General features: G+C 43.5%; 1 protein-coding gene across 3 annotated transcripts in view; it reads left to right on the forward strand.

Annotated features, from left to right (window-relative positions):
- Positions 1-16,363, forward strand: part of GRM7 (glutamate metabotropic receptor 7) — a 589,497-nt gene that overhangs the window by 527,321 nt on the left and 45,813 nt on the right. For 2 of the 3 annotated variants that reach the window (XM_077325254.1, XM_077325252.1), the window contains one exon: positions 6,288-6,380. The exons of the other annotated variant lie outside the window; for it this stretch is intronic. In XM_077325254.1, the coding sequence (XP_077181369.1) occupies positions 6,288-6,358 (71 nt within the window). In that variant the 3' untranslated portion in view covers positions 6,359-6,380. The remainder of the gene's footprint in view (positions 1-6,287; positions 6,381-16,363) is intronic. 3 annotated transcript variants of the gene reach the window in all.

A 16,363-nucleotide genomic window follows, 5' to 3' on the forward strand; every position in this document is an offset into this window, starting at 1 on the left:
TGAGCTCTTCTCTCCTGTACTGGATATTACATATAGTTGTCTAAAGAGATTTTATCTCTGCGGGATATCCTTTTTGTGACATTTATTCTGTCTCCTCTGCTCTTTGGCTCTCTCCAGCTGGGAGCAACCCCCTGGTCTGTTTTTGAAAACCGCAAGTAATTCCTTCCTCTTCCCATCCCTTCTCTTTTAGGAATAGCCTTCTAAGAGTCCAATCTTAAATGGAGTTATACCTTCAAAACCTACTCACTTCCAATGTCTTAGAAGGGTTACCTCCACTCAGGATTGCACTGTGTTTCCAGTAGCATTCTTTAATATTGACCCCTTGATTAAATTGGAGGTATTTAGGCCACGCAGCCCTGAAAGTTTCCTGAGCCAAATTTGATAGACATGAAGAAGTTTCCTTTCATTTGTATCCAAAAGTATTTTGCATTCTAAAGTGATTATGATATTTTTTCTACCAGTAAGAAGGGCAATAGAAGCTGATAGTGGTTATTTGCAATCAGTATCAGTGCAATATTGAGAGAATTTGAGCTTGTTCATGTTGGAAAGTGTGGCTTTGTGGTGCCCCTGTATGATTGGTAGGCATGGTCTCCTAACCAGCAGGCTTTTGGGAGCAAAGACATGGGGGTCATGGTGGCATTGGTAAGATGTCATTCCTCTCTGAGAGGAATCATCCCGTGCCCTCTGATTATTCCTATAGAGAGGATTGACATTACATCCAGATCCCAAACTCATGAAAAATAAATATTATAATTATTTAGTATTCAAAAATTAATGGTAGTACCTCTTTATTAAATTGTGAGGCAACCTGCACTCAAGAGTGTCATCCTTCAGGTTTCTAACAGACTTGCCTAGATCCCAAGAGCATTTCTACTGGGGTTGGGTCTGTAGAGTATGACATTCTTTTATATTCTTGTCCCACCACAGCCCCAAAATGTCACCCAAAGACTATTGCTGGGGTCCCCTGCCTTGAAAAGCAGAATTTGGAGAGGGGACATTTGGGTCAGGACTTGAAGGGGGGAGGTGAGCATATGTTCCACAATCCATGTAAATGCTCCATTGGATTAATTATTGTCCTGCAGATAAGTCCCTCTTCCTCAAAAGTAAAGTTATATTCATAGTAAGTTATTTACCAGCAATATATTGCTCATTAGAAAAAAAAGAAGTAAGTGACTCCACATTTAAAAGCTGCTATATAAAGCCACCCGAAGCCAATATATGTGGATGGCTAAAATATTATATTTTCTGCTTGACTTCATTGTGCAGAGAAATATCGACTTTAAAAACTTGCAACTACATGTCTTTTCAAGTAATAACAGTATCTTGAATTAATGGTGAAAAGTATGACTGGTGTAACTAAGGGTTTAACAGAGGGTCAGACTGTATGAGACTCTGGTTGATATATAATTGGATCCTTTCAATATTTCGAAAAATGGAAACAACAGCTGCACATTTCCACTTCAAATCCGTGCGGGGAAAGGCAGAATTGAAATCTCCCCCACAGAAGTGGCTTCCCCAGCTGAGTGGGACACTAAGAGGGTCATGTAGGAAGATAAGTTCAAACTAAGTAGCCCCTATGACTCTGTTAGTACTACTGAGACTTGGATTGTTCCTGGCTCCTAGTAATTTCCCAAGGCTACCAGGATGTTGATTTCAGGTGTCAAAACTGTACAGGGAGGAAAGGGTAGATCCTCCCCCTGTAGTCTGATCCAAATCTGAATGGGATCCCAGTCCACCTGCTATTTCTATTTCAAAATGCCGGTAAATTTTGTTTTACAGATTTCCTGTTGTCATTTCTGGCTTGTCCCTGAGATTTAAACCTGAATAAATTTTTCCACCTTGTCAGAACCTACACAACAATGCCTACATGTGTCTTACGTCAGAAGTGAAACAGGTTCATTAATCGTGCTGTCCTAAGCAGAGTTAAATCCTTCTATGTTCCTAGAAGTCTGTGCACTTTTCTAAAAGTGCAACTTTGCTCAGGAGGGCAATATTAAGTCATATTTAATTTAGAATGTTTATGAACAGATGCTTTGTAGGATGATGGTACTTAACAATTTGTCCCAGCATTTCAGGAATGTTTTGAGTTTTATGGTCAGATGTCAAACCTGTTCACAAAGGAATGTATATATTTTGCACTGTCAGAAAGAAATTCATGTACCTCCAAACATTGGAGTGTTGGGTAGTCAAAAATGCCAAGAAAACTAGCTATAGACTCATTGCACTCTTTTGCTGCCAAGAGCTGCTTTTTATTTTAACAAATTGCTACTGCATGCAAACATATCTATTGCTTGCAATAAATTAAGAAAGAGAGAGAGCAACAATGTCTTTTAATAATGGTATATAGGAGAATCTTCAGTGATGCCTTTAAAACATCACAGAAATTTACCCCTTTCATATTAGCTAATATTCTGTTCCTACCAGCCCATCTTCAGGCACTCATCATGTCTAAATTGGTCTACTTAGAAGTATGTGCTATGTCATTCATGGGGCAATCCTAAAAATATTTTCATGGGAGTAAGACCCACTTAATGGATCTGAGTGAGATTCTGAGTAGCCTTTCTTAGTGACCTTACACCCAGGAAAGTGTCCTTAAGCTTTCAACCTAATTTGTATCCATGCTCTTAATCACCCGTAGCTTACTCTAGCACTAACTTTATCCGTTAAATACTACCTTGTTCATGTGGCCAGTTTGATCTCTATTTAATTGGCAGTGTGACAAATTGAAGAACTTTACTAATGAAGCAATAGAAAAGAGCAAGTGTCCAGAAGCACCATAAAGGCTAATAAAATTTGTGGCAGGGTATGAGCTTTCATAAGTCACTCCTAGCTTCTTCAGATATCAATATATATATATCAATATCAGTATCAATATCAATATGTGGTGCGTTTGGATTCTTGCTCTTTTCTGCTGCTACTGTCAGACCTTCACGGCTACCCACCTTTACTAATAAAGTAATGTAAAGCTGCATGTCAGTATAGGGATGGATGCCTGCTGCTATGGACATTAGACCTAGGATTATCAATAAGATAAATAGGTCTAGATGTATTCAATGATAATAAATCCATATTTGGTTACTTTTGATAATTAACACACAAAATGATGTCATTACAAACATTTAATCATGCATGGTGTCGCTGCAGGCTGAGGTTGAATAATTTCATCTGGGAAAATCAGTTATTAAAAGTAAAAAAAAGCAAAAGGGTTAAAATGAGAATCCCATTCGCCATGCAGTACAATAGGCAGCGATTGTTACTTGAGTATCATTTTTATGGCAGGAAACAAGAATCTCCACCATTTTTGATTCCCTAGAGCCACACTGGGCTCCCACACAAAGGTTCCTCCTGGGCCGCCTCATCCACCTCAGGCCCAACCCAAACTTCATAGGAAAACAAACTGAATGCCTTACCCATCTTCACGGATTTCCAGAGTGGTCTCCTATAACTTTGTTCTGCTGCTCTCCCTCTTTTGGCGGCCCTGTGCCACTGAATGCAATGAGGCATTATGGCAGGCTAATTGGTATAGATCACAATTCAACTTGCCCAAGTCTTTTAACAGCTGTCTGCTAATCGCTGTTACAGTTATCATTGGAAATGTGCATGCTTTCTTCATTTAACTGCTTTGCTTTGCTATCACGTGTTTGCACTAAAAACTGTTTTCCTGCAGCTTACGGTGAGCAAAGCCACTTTCTTCCCTGAAATTGTTCATTCTTCTCTCATGTGTTTCACCGGTTGAATTTCACCGTATTTGACAAAATCTCTCATCATGTTTTCATCTGAGTAAACAGCATGCCTGTTCTGTTCTTGATAGCAGCTATCACAATTGGGACAAAGCAAACATCTCTACATGAAATAGCTTAATGGAGAGGTGCACGCTTGTTACATTTAGCTGCTCGGAGGGATGAATATCTTTCTAAAATGTAGCAACAGAAAATCAAGACTGGTATTGTTCCCCAAGTGGTTTTCTTTTCTTAAAGGTTGGAAGAAGTGAGGGTGGTGAATCTCAAAGTGAGGTTCACAAAGGTACATCTAGCACTTCAATCATGGTGCCAAAGTACAATGAGAGATGCAACATTATTAGTTTTATAGGCATCAAGTGGTCCTCCACAAGTAATCACAAATTCAGCTGATCACTGAACTTCTCATATTTCAGGTTTATGTGATTCACAGCTGAGCTAAAGGGTGACATGCCAACCCAACCAATCAGTGGTGACTATCCTACTACACTGTGCATTCAACTGGTTTTTTTCCCACATTCTGTTCTTGCAGCCCTTTCCGATCTTCAGAAAGACCATTTCCAAAAGCTCAAGGCTTGTGTGGAAGTACAGCCATGTGATTTTTTGTAGGGTAGGGTGGGCTAGAAAGAAAAGGGGATGAAATTACTCCTCCTCCTTCTTCATCTGCAGGCACGAGTCCTCTGAAAAAAGGAGCTGATTTCCTCTCTTCAGCCCACCTGAGTCACATGGCTGTTTCCCTGAACACATCCTGAGACCTCAGAAATAATTTTTCTAGGAGTTAGAAGGGGCTGCAAGAAGAGAAATGGACCATGCTAACAGATGAGTTTGTAAGCTAGGCAGCATTTCAGTGAACTGGGAAAATTAAAACATTCCATAGACCTTCATTACCATTATCTCCTTAGAAGAGATCTTGGCTTAGCTCCATGAATTGAATATGTCACCACTGCCAGCTATGCCGTCTTCTTTGATTGTTGATAGATTTCAGAAAGGTTTAAATCAATTAACTGTAGCAAAGAATGCTTAGATATTTCCTGCAACTTGCAATCAATGTCTGGCAGAAGACCAAGTTTATGAGAAGGGCTCATCATTTTAAGGCAGTTTTTGATTGAGGGGTTGGAATGGGTTTTCTTTGTGAAGTGTGGTGTGTACTTGTAGACTATCCTTCCTGCCATGGTTCATAAGACCATTAATCTTAGCTTTTTGCTTGCCAGCAATAGTGAGTTGGAAGCTCTAAGATATTCAGAAACAAAGTATTAAAGCCATACTGTCAGGACACAATGATATGATCTCACAAAATGCCACCTATCCTGGATCTATTCATATATATATTTTAGAAAAGTATTTTTGTATTATTTTTAATGCTGCTAACTATAATATTAAAAATAGAAGAGCCAAGCATAAGCCATTTGGAGCAAGGGAGTTCACAGTAGATGACCTGAGATTTTCTCCCCAATCTTGATTATATATTTACCAGCAATATTTTGTTGGAAATTCCTATGTCACATATACCGTATTTGCCGGCGTATAAGACAACTGGGCGTATAAGACGACCCCCCAACATTTCCACTCAAAATACAGTACTATGGGCCACTATGGGCAGCTATGTCTATCCCAACTGAAGTGCACCCGGCGTATAGGACGACCCCCCCACTTGGAGGCATGTTTTTCAGGGGGGGGGGAAAGTAGTCTTATAGGCCAGCAAATACTGTAGTTCTATACACTATCAGCTGTTAGTGTCAGAGAAAGTTGTCTCTCTGACTATCACAACTTGTATTTCACTAGTAAAATGAAATTGGTACTGAATGTTTTGAGAGCAAGCCTGATAGAGCTGGGATTTGGTGTCCCTCTTTTATATATATTTACTGCAAACTACCGGGAAACATGTGCAATACAGCCTAAGCAAATGAAACTGAAATCCTCTGAGCCTTTCCTTCTCCCAAGACAACAAACTGCTAGGAACGAAACTTTTGTCAGTCTTCATTTGAGAGCTAGCAACCCTAGTGCAAGGTTAAGAATATACATTGGCTGTGGGATTCCCATCAGTGGATTGTGAGTGACGTACGCATGGAATGAACACATCCCATGTTCTACTTCCTAGAATGAAGTAGACACCGCTGTACCAATGCTACTGTGCTGTGCTATATCTTTTGTTTGTTCATCCTAACATCATTGGCATGTTGTTGCCTAGCTCATTTTTGGAGGTCGGAAAGCCTAGCAAACAACCCAAATTAGCAAAAGTGGGGGAGGATGAGAAAGAGTGATTGAATGAATGATGGAGACTGAATTCTGGATGTCATCTTTAGACAGCAACCATATCAGGCCAGTGTGAGATGCATCCAGTGTTTCTTCTGGAGTCCTGGGAACCTTCTCCTTTGTTCAGAGGTACCTGAAGCTTTATGTGAAGTGGTTTATTATCTATTTACCAGATAATTTGTACATTGACATATTCCCCTTCTTTTATAACACAGCTAAAACTAGCTCATCAATCAAGTAATATGGTCTATTTCCAAGTATTTATTATACATACCAATATATTTACTTTTCCTATAGACTGCATACCACCCGTAAGAAAAAGTGTACAAAAATCTGTTACTTGGTACACTATTCCACCTACAGTATAGCTCTTGCCTGCTTTCTTAGAAGGTAAGACCAAAACTAACTTTTACTGCTTCAGTTTGAAAATATGAATGAAATTAAATGTGAAAAAATGTACATTAGCTTTAATGCACTTAGATGGTAATTGAACAACAACAACAAAATAATGGGCTTTAGTCCATGAAAGCTAATGTTGTAATAAATCTTCTGGTCTTTAAGTTGCCACAGCATTCCTTTTTTGTGTCTTCATAGAAGGTCCTGGTGCCTCTTGCCTACCCCCCTCTCCAATCCATGATCTTTCCTTCCTAATTATGAATCTTTTGATGTTTGTCTGAGCTGTTCTCAAAAGAATAAGTGGAAGAGTGGGACAAGACTAGAATAACTCTTCTCCAGTAAAGACTTCTGACATTTGAAGAGCTTGAAGGGGTTACACAGGTGTTCTTTCCCCTATATTCAGTACTCATTTAGTTACTACAATGGCACCTGATGACTTTCCCCATGACTATGAGCTTTTAAAGAGCAAAAATGACTTAGCTCAAGATTATAGGAAGTGAGCAGCTTCACGCATTCCAACTTTTCCATGGTTGCTATTAATGTAATTAGTTTTCTGAGTCATTCATAGTGGGAATAGACTGTTTTTTTTAATGAAAGGATACATTTGTGTCAATCATTTTGGCCAAATGTTGAAAGAAAAACAGCATTAAAATGTATCCTTCGTCGCTAGATTTGGGTTCCTGCCCTTCCCTTCCTGCAACAATCTTCCATGACCCAAGGTTCATGGAAAGCCATGCATAGAACAGGCAACTGCAGTGAAGAAGCAAAATAGAAATGGTCTTCCTTTCTCATTCACCAGCATAGTCTCTCGCACCAACACAGTCTGCTAGTGGTAAAGAAGATTGATGATTTTGCCCAGTTTCCCCTACTTACTGCAGCACCCTTTGAGGGTCCCCCAAACTCATGCACTGTTTTTTCCAAAGATTACATGGTTTTCTGTAAGAAAGGGAAGGTGGGGGAAAGTCCACATATATGAGTCGCTTGCAGATGTTGGATTCATCATATATATATTAATAGCTATTTTTTAATATGCAATTTACATGGTTTTTCTTCACAAGCAGTCAACATTCATGGTTATCATGAAATTTGTTACTGCGAATTGTGCTACAAAGAAATCACTGTTGTATTGTTTGAAAATTTATGCATTGTCTTGTTATGGACTATTCAAAACAGTCTAAGAGAAAGATTATGAGGTCAGTGCCACAGTAAATAAATGGTAAATTAATATTTTAATGTGGAACATTGTCTCTTTTTTTAAGTGGATTTATGGCTGAATAAATAATAGAATCACACAGCAGAAACCCCAAAAGTCAAAAATAGTAAAGACAGAAACAGCTGAAGGTGATATTATTAGCAGTACCAACAGCAGTATATGATGCTGTCTGAATTAATGATTTAATACCTAACTTTTCAAGTGTCCAGACTCTTCATATACATTATCATGAAATCCCCACAAAACCACCCTTTGGAATGGTAAGTATTATTTTCCCCATATTGCAGCGATATATGGGAGGCACTTTGGCTGAGAAAGAAAGGCTTGCTTAAAGGCAGTTATGGAAGTAACAATAGAGAATAAATTTGAACTAATGGGATTCATATTAGAAATCTGAATTTGGTTCATTTTAGTTCTTAAGCTACTTATTCATTCCAGTCCTGTTGGGGGTTTTCTAATAAATAGTAGTGGGAAAGGAAAGGAGGGTTTGACCATAAGATGTCATTATAGTGCTAGCACAAAGAAGGTAGACTTTACAAACACATATAATTTGTAGCAGTATATCTATTAACATGGAAATTAACTTTGTGTGTGTGTGGGGGGGGGGTCAACTTAAGCTTGTTTGAAGGTTATTTACATTCTTCAAGGAAGAATGTAAATAATTATTTTGAAGCCACAGGTTATCACCACCCATTCTTGAAAAGTTGTCCCCTCACCTTCTCTGTCTTCTTAGAGTTGGATTTCCAAGGCCTTTGTTACTAAGTGCAGGTGTAAAAGTAGATCTGATGGTGAATAACATTGTTCCATGGTCAGACCACCATGCCCTGAAGGCCCGAGTAAGGACTCCATTCCCTCCCTGTTTGAGTGATGGACATATTTTGGTCCGCCAGCAGAGATTTATGGAATCTGAGAGATTTCTGCATACTCTCTGGGACCCAGTGCCCTCCGGCATCTTGTTAGCAGCCATGGTGGAGGATTGGCAATCCTGCCTGTTGGCCACTATTGGCTTCTCCTTGGCGCTCTCTCTGCCCTTGCCTCAAATGGGCTTTGGGAGAGGAAGAAGGAAGTGAGACGGCTAGATCAAGTGTAGAGGAAGACTTGCAATGAGGCAGCAAGGACATCTTATTGCACACTTATGAAGGTTTATGAGATGACAGTGAAAGTGGTGAAGTGGGATTACTTCACTGCGGAAATCGCATCCGCAAGCTCTCACCCAGCACAAGTATTTAGGGTAATTAGATCTCTTACTGCCCTTGAGGAAGGGCATCAAACTTTTGGAAAATTGGATTGGAACTGTGAGGCATTAGTGAGCCATTTTGTGAATAAAGTCTTGTTGCTCCACTGGATTTACTTGCCACTTTGATACAGACTGTGAACTGGGAGCTCTGGGGTCATCACTGGAGAGAGTGTTTGATGGCTTCAGATGGCTCTCATTAACTAAAGTGGACAAACTGCTCGGGTCAGTGAGAGCAACTACATGCCCCTTAGATCCCTGTTTGTCATGGTTGCTCAAACTGGGTGACAGACAGATATTATAAACCTCTCCTTGATATCAGGTGAGTTCCCTGTAGGGCTTAAGAAGGCAGTGGTTTGTCCTCTCATGAAAAATTCAGACTCTCCCCCAGATACATTTGCCAGCTCTTTGGAAGCAGTGGCTGGATTGCTCAGGCAGAGTCATCTGAAACTCAGCCCCTCTAAGACGGAGGTCCTTTGGTTGGGTAGAAGGGAACAGGAACAGGCAGTGTGTCTCATGCCTGGAGAGGGTGCAACTAACTCCTGCACCAACTACCAGGAATATGGGGATGATCTTTGATGCCTTACTTTCTATGGAGGTTCAGATCACTAGAGTAGCCCAGGTGGCATTTTTCCATCTGTGTCAAGCACGGCTACTAGCGCCCTACCTGTCCTCGGACTACTTGGCCATAGTGACCTATGCAATGGTCACGTCCAGATTAGACTTCTATAACTCGCTCTGTGCAGGCCTGCCCTTGTTTTTGACCCAGAAATTGCAGCTGGTACAGAATGTGGCCACCAGGGTCCTCACTAAGATACTTTGGAGGGCACACATTTAGCCGGTGTTGAAACAACTACACTGGTTACCAGTCTGCTTCCAGATCAAGTTAAAGGTTTTGATTTTAAACTTTAAGGCCACATGCAGTCTGGGGCCTACCTATTTGCAGGACCGCTTGTTTGCTTATGCCCCTCTCAGGGCTTTATGCTCTGCAGGTAGGAATTTGCTGGTTGTCCCGGGGCCCCTGGGTGATTCACCTGGCCTCAACCTTTTTGTCCCTGGTGCCAACCTGGTGGAATGAGTTCCTGGAAGAGCTAAGAGCCCTGATGGAGCCATCTAGGTTCCACAGGGCCTGCAAGATGGAGTTCTTCCGCCAGGTGTTTGACTGAGACCAGGGGGGTTGACTGGAGTTACTAACAGGGGGTCCCGCTCTACCGTATGTGTTCTTGTATTGAACTCAGGAGACCATGACCCAGTTGTATATCATTAGGAGCCTTCGGGGAGGGCAGTATAAATAAATAAATAAATATTGGTCCTGATTGGGATTAGCTGAGTTGCTGTGGGAGAGTTGATCGTTGACTTAGACTGTCATCTTTAACTGTATTTAAATGTATTGTAAATGTTTTAATATTATAATGAATTTTATTGGTTATCTTCTTTTATGATGCTGTAAGCTGCCTCAAGGTGACATTGTCACAAGGGGTGGGATACAAGTTTTAAAATAAATATAAATAAATAAAAATAAGTCAAGTCAAGTCTTTATTATTACGGTACTAGACCAGTAGTCAAATTACAAAATATATAAAAACATCTGGCATTAACAAAGTACATAAAAGAATAATTGATAACTAAAATAGTATAAAATTTAAAAACGTTCCAGCTATAAGAATCATTCTAATTTTAAAACTCACAAGCATTATCTCAAGCAATTGAGACTATCTCTACCTAAATTGCTCCGAATCCACCCAGCTCTTCCTTGTTTTGATTGCTCTCAAAGCAAATCTGGCCACATCAGAAGTTATTTCTGTGCTTTTGTCTGACAACATGTCTTTGATCGCCTCTGAGGTGGGCTTATTTTCTGGACTGGTTCAAAGATAAGAAAAAAATAAGAAAAAGAGGTAATAAATGGTTGGATCCCACAATCCATGGATGCAAGAACTTGTGTCTTGTGTCCCTATCTCTGCCCCCCCCCCCAATCATCATCTATTTCTATCCCCGGGAGAGTTTCTTCTAGGATCCATGTGGCATAACAGCCATGTGTGTTGGGAAGCTTTAGTGGTTAGGAGGAACAGGAACAAAATGCCTTATTCCTACTTTTCCATTAGAGACACTGAACTGGTAGAAAAGGCTGAATGGGCAGACCCTGCTACATGAGAATAAAATTTCCCAGAGCTGGAAAGGCCAACTAGGGAAGAGAAACTTTTTAAAAGATCTATGAATGTCCTTGTCTTTTTTCTGAGGGATCACTGGATCCAATCCAATGTATGCCGAGACAGTTTCAAAGATCTCATCCTTGAGCTTCTGTCTGAAAGTCACAATTTCTATTTTTTGTTCTTCCCTGCATGACTTAAAACTGTGATTCATTATTTCTTATCTACCTATCTCATCCATTACCCACTGGCCTTCTTCCAAGGAGCTCAGGGTGCCTCATGCTTAATTTTTCACACAAAACGGGTGCAGTTTTCAACACTGGCCATCAGTAATTCAACCTGATATGTATAAATGACATCCACTGTACACATAAATACAGTAGAAACACTGCCCAGGAACCTACAGGAACCTACCAGCAAAAGGTAAAGAATTAAAACTGCTAAGAAAAATTGTGAAAATTAAAAGAAAGAAACCAAAGAAGGCATGCTGGTGTGAATCTAAATTCTACTCAGCCTAATTTTTTTAATTAACTCTTTACTCATAGTGGGAATTGGAAACATCCCAATATTTGGTTCTTCAAGGCTTGCATATGATGAAGGATTTTCCTCCCCACCACCAAATTTTGGAACAGTTATTATTTGTTGCCTGAACAAAAGCCAGACTGTCTGCCCCCATCCCTTTACTGTATGTGGGCTCAGTGTTATTGGTGAAACAGGAATAAAAATGCCTTCCATCTGCATGGGTGAATGAAGGGTTGTCCCACATCATCTTCATTTTCATGATTTCCATGCCAGCAGCTATTTCATTCTCTCAAACTCAATCATGGTCTGCCCTACTTTAAAAAAATAGGACAGATATTTGTAGCATGACTTACCTAGGGGCCTTTGGCATTTAAATTTCCTTCCCAGAAATGTTTGCTAAAATTCCTGCAGCTCTCAGTTGCCCATAGGTATCTGAATCCACAGATACAATTGATGGGGTTAATATGGACCCTTTTCAGCTGGTATCAATCAAGATTCATATATTTGGCATTTAGGTGATTTTACCTAAATTAGTTAGCAGCATTTTAAGCATATAAAAAAAAACAGGCTATTGCTAATGTTTCATTATTTTACTAGCATGCTTATTTTAGAGGCTGCATACTTATTTTTAGTTCTATATTGAGTATACTAGTATAGTTCCCAATCAATGCAGTCCTGTGCAGAATTACTGTAGTCTAAACCTGTCGAAATCAATAGATCATTGAAATAGTTTTTAAAAAAATGTAAAATATTCAAAAGTAAAAGTAAAATATCAGTAAAAAGAACAAAGACTTTAAAAAAGCAGTACAGGTAACACAACAGGTCAGCAGTACTAAAAATTAATGACAGTTTCCAAAGGCCATGAAAACTCACCCAAATTATAACAGTTTTTTCCAGATTGTCAGGAGAAAGAAGAGCCAAGAGAAGCTGGGAATTCAGAGATAATTCTACAGCTTGGGGGATTTTTATCTTGGCAGTGTTTGCCAGTCTTAATGTATATTCTAAAACCAGAACTCCACTAGCTGATTTCACATCATGGGGAAGACTAACTTTGCTGAAATTGTTCTTTCAGGTACCTTTGTGTCAAATCATTTAGAACTTTAAGTCAAAATCAGCTCTTTGAACCAGGCCAGAAAATAGATCTAGAGCTAGGGGAAGTCTTATAAAACAAGATACATATGTGTATTATGGCTGGCACACATTAAGATCCTAGCTGTAGTCTAATCAAAATTACCTCCAAGTGAAGACCCATATATTATGGTAGTCTTATCAGACCATTCCCAGTACTTGGCAAATGTGGTTCAACCTTTCTACAGGCATGCAGCATGTGCTGCTTTCTACTTTTACACAGGAGACATTCTTGACTGGCATCAAGACTTTCCAAGATTTCATGAAATCTTGCATCAGAGTTCTGGCATAGCTTTGTGTCAACTAGGATACTAGTTATTTCATGGTAGATTTTCCTATGCAGTTTTAGATCAAACACATAACATTGTCCCTTTTTGAGACATTTCAAACATGAGAGGGGACATGATAGCCCTCTTTAAGTATTTGAAAGGTTGTCACTTGGAGAAGGGCAGGATGCTGTTTCTGTTGGCTGCAAAGGAGAGGACACACAGTAATGGGTTTAAACTTCAAGTACAACGATATAGGCTAGATATCAGGAAAAAAAATTCACAGTCAGAGTAGTTCAGCAGTGGAATAGGCTGCCTAAGGAGGTGGTGAACTCCCCCTCACTGGCAGTCTTCAAGCAAAGGTTGGATGCACACTTTTCTTGGATGCTTTAGGATGCTTAGGGCTGATCCTGCATAGAGCAGGGGGTTGGACTAGATGGCCTGTATGGCCCCTTCCAACTCTATGATTCTATGATTCTATGATTTCTCAGGATTTCCTTGCCTTGAGGCAACTGGGCCTGAGTTGTGCCAGGTCTGGGACCATCTTGGACCAACCCCAATGCAATCAGGAAGCAGGAATTTGACTTGTTCTGAGCTTCTCTGATATAGTCCTAGGTATCCAACCCCACATTGGTTTGTGTGAGGTAGCTGCTGTTGAACATCAGGCCTACCTGAGTCTTATAATAGGGTGGTAACAAGTCATATGGTGGTTGCTGACAGGCTAGGCTACAATGAGTCCTCCCACAAATGCCAAAACAGTCCTGGAAAAGGCCCTCCCTGCTGCTTATTACTGACAGAAACCAAGACTGAAAGGCTGGTAATACTGTTGTTGCTTCCTAGCAATGGATATAGACGGCATCTATTTCTTAAAGCTAAAAGTACTTCTGGTGATTAAAAACCTTAAAATGTTTTGTTTTTTAGATTTTTCTGCCTGAGAGGTTTTTTTTCAGGTTTCTAAAAAAATCAGACTTGTCCATTCACAGTTCCAATCTTGAGATTTAAGTATCTTCAGAACTGGCCTTGTTGGGAATTTGTCGTGGTTCGGTCCTTGGTGGCTTGGGAACGGGACCGAACCCCGCCATCAGAGGCGCCCGCGATCACGGAGGTAGGGCATGGTGATCATAGGCAAGCCGGCAGCTGGGCGCCCCACCCGATCGTTGAGGTGGCAATGGCCGCTAAAGAACCTCAATGTCCCCCTCCACCTTTTGACAAGGGCCCGGAGATGGTCCTTTGTTCCAGGAAAATGGGCCATCAGGAACCCCGGAAAACCTCGCATATGTGCATGAGTCATGATTGTATCAGCATGTTCCCTCCGCAAGTACTGGGTGGGGCAATACAGCCTAAGGAGGTGGGTTTTGTATAAAAGGGAGCTTCCACCTGGAGTTCGGTGGAAGCTCTTACTCCATACCAGCGGACTCCACGTTGCTGAAATAAAGCTTGTTCCTGTTGTATCGTTCACCAGGCCTGGCGTGACGTTTTCTTCAAAAGGGGCACCCTGTTTTTTCAGTTAGCAAGCGGGTTCCCGACATCGTAAGAGCTTCCCACCGAACTCCAGGGTCGGCATCGCATCCGAGCGCTTATCGGGACGGATCCAGAGATGGCGTTTTCAAGCAACGGGGCGGTCTCGACCCCCACGAACCCCGGGAACATGAGTTTAATGTCCCCGGGAGATTTCCTCCGAAAATCGGGGGGCCAGGAGCAGCTGTCCGGGACCCCGAGACCCTCGGCAGCGGCGGCCAAGGGAAGGCGCCGGGCCATGGGTTTCCCAAGCACGGCGGGGAGCGCGCCGAGGTCTGGGGGGTTGGCCCCAACCTGGGACACCCAGCTGAGGCAGGCGCTTCGCCCGGTAGGACCTGAGGAATCCCTAGAGGACCTGCGGCGGGCCATGGCGGACTTGGCCAGGCGCTTGCAGGCAGCTGAAGCCCGTGAGCAAGCTCGGGCCGGGCCCGGGGGGACTGGTAATACAACGGCGGAGGGGATCGCGTCGAGTGAGGACGTCTCCAGCGACGAGGACGAGCCCGGTACTGGTGAGCGGGCCCCGGACCCCGACCCGGAGCAGTTTTCAGTCCCGAGTAGGCGAGACGGCCAGCGGAGAGGCGAGATAGCAGAGGATCTCGGGGGAGCGGGTGAGCCGACGGGGCGGCGAGAGCCGGACCAACGCAGGAGCGACGTGCAAGGCAGGGAGCGGCACGGCGTCGTTGGGCAAGTTGGTAGCCGGTGGAGCGGAGCAGGACGAGACGGCGGACGCCGAGAATCCCGGATCCGGAGGGGGTCGGACTACTCTCCAAAACGTTCCCCCCCAGAGCTTAAGGCGCGTTTCGACGGGACGCCGGACGACCTCCCGCAGTTCCTCCTCCACGCGCTGACGCATGCCCGGAGGTATGGAGACCGGTATGAGGACTCCGAGGACTTGGTCTGGGGGGTGGCCTCGTGTCTCCAGGGCAAGGCGGGTCAGTGGTACCTAGGGTTGGCCGAGCGCGGCGACCCGGCAACTCGGGACCTGCAGGACTTCGTGGTCGCGCTCCGCCGACGATTCCAGGACCCCCAGGCTGAGGACAAGGCAAAGAGTCGGATCAAGGGACTTCGACAGGGTACTAGGGGGGTTATGGACTATATAGACATTTTCCGGAGGGAAGCAGGCAAGGTGTTCTCCTGGAACGAGGAGACCCAAATCGAGTACTTCCGGGAGGGCCTTAACCCGAAGCTCAGGGAATGGGCCGTGATCAAGGGGACGGAAGAAGATCTGTCTACACTGGAGGGGTGGTGTTTTGTGGTCGCCAAGTTGGAAGCCAGCCTGGGTTGGGCCGCCGCACCCCCCCGGGAGGCCAAAGGCGGGTCAGCCGAGGCGCCGAGACCGGGCCCCGACAACTCTCGCCCCAAACGACCCCCGAACCCCGAGCGGGAAAGGAGACGCCGGGAAGGTCTGTGCCTGAAATGCGGGGGGTCAGGACATTTCGCAGCAGCGTGCCAACGGCAAGGGGGGGAGGACCGCGGGCTCTCCCAGGGGGGAGGTGCGACACGCCCCCAGCAGGCACGCCGGGCGGAGGACCTCCGCAACGAACCGGGAAGCGCCCAGGCGACGGGAAACGGCCAGGACCTGCTGTAGACGGCGCCGGGCAGCAGGTCCCGCGGTGCGAGGGAAAACCCCTGCAGCATGAGGCGCGACCTCCGAACGTGGTAATTTTAGAGCTCCGGAACCCGGAGAACGGACTAAGTTGGGTGGGGGAGGCTCTTTTGGACTCTGGATGCGACCACAGCATGGTCCACCCCCAGATAGCCCGGGCTTTGGGGCTACCGAAGCGCATTCGGAAGGTTCCCCTGGTTTTCGTCCAGATGGACGGCAGCCCGATTCAGGGGGGACCTTTCGGGGAGGAGGTGGGTCCTATCGCCATCCACATAGGGGACCACCAAGAGCTGCGGTGGCTGATCCAGGTCCCCGTAGCGGGATATCGGGCGGTGTTGGGCCT

The sequence above is a fragment of the Paroedura picta genome, chromosome 3, assembly GCF_049243985.1.
Source record: "Paroedura picta isolate Pp20150507F chromosome 3, Ppicta_v3.0, whole genome shotgun sequence".
NCBI lineage: Eukaryota > Metazoa > Chordata > Lepidosauria > Squamata > Gekkonidae > Paroedura > Paroedura picta.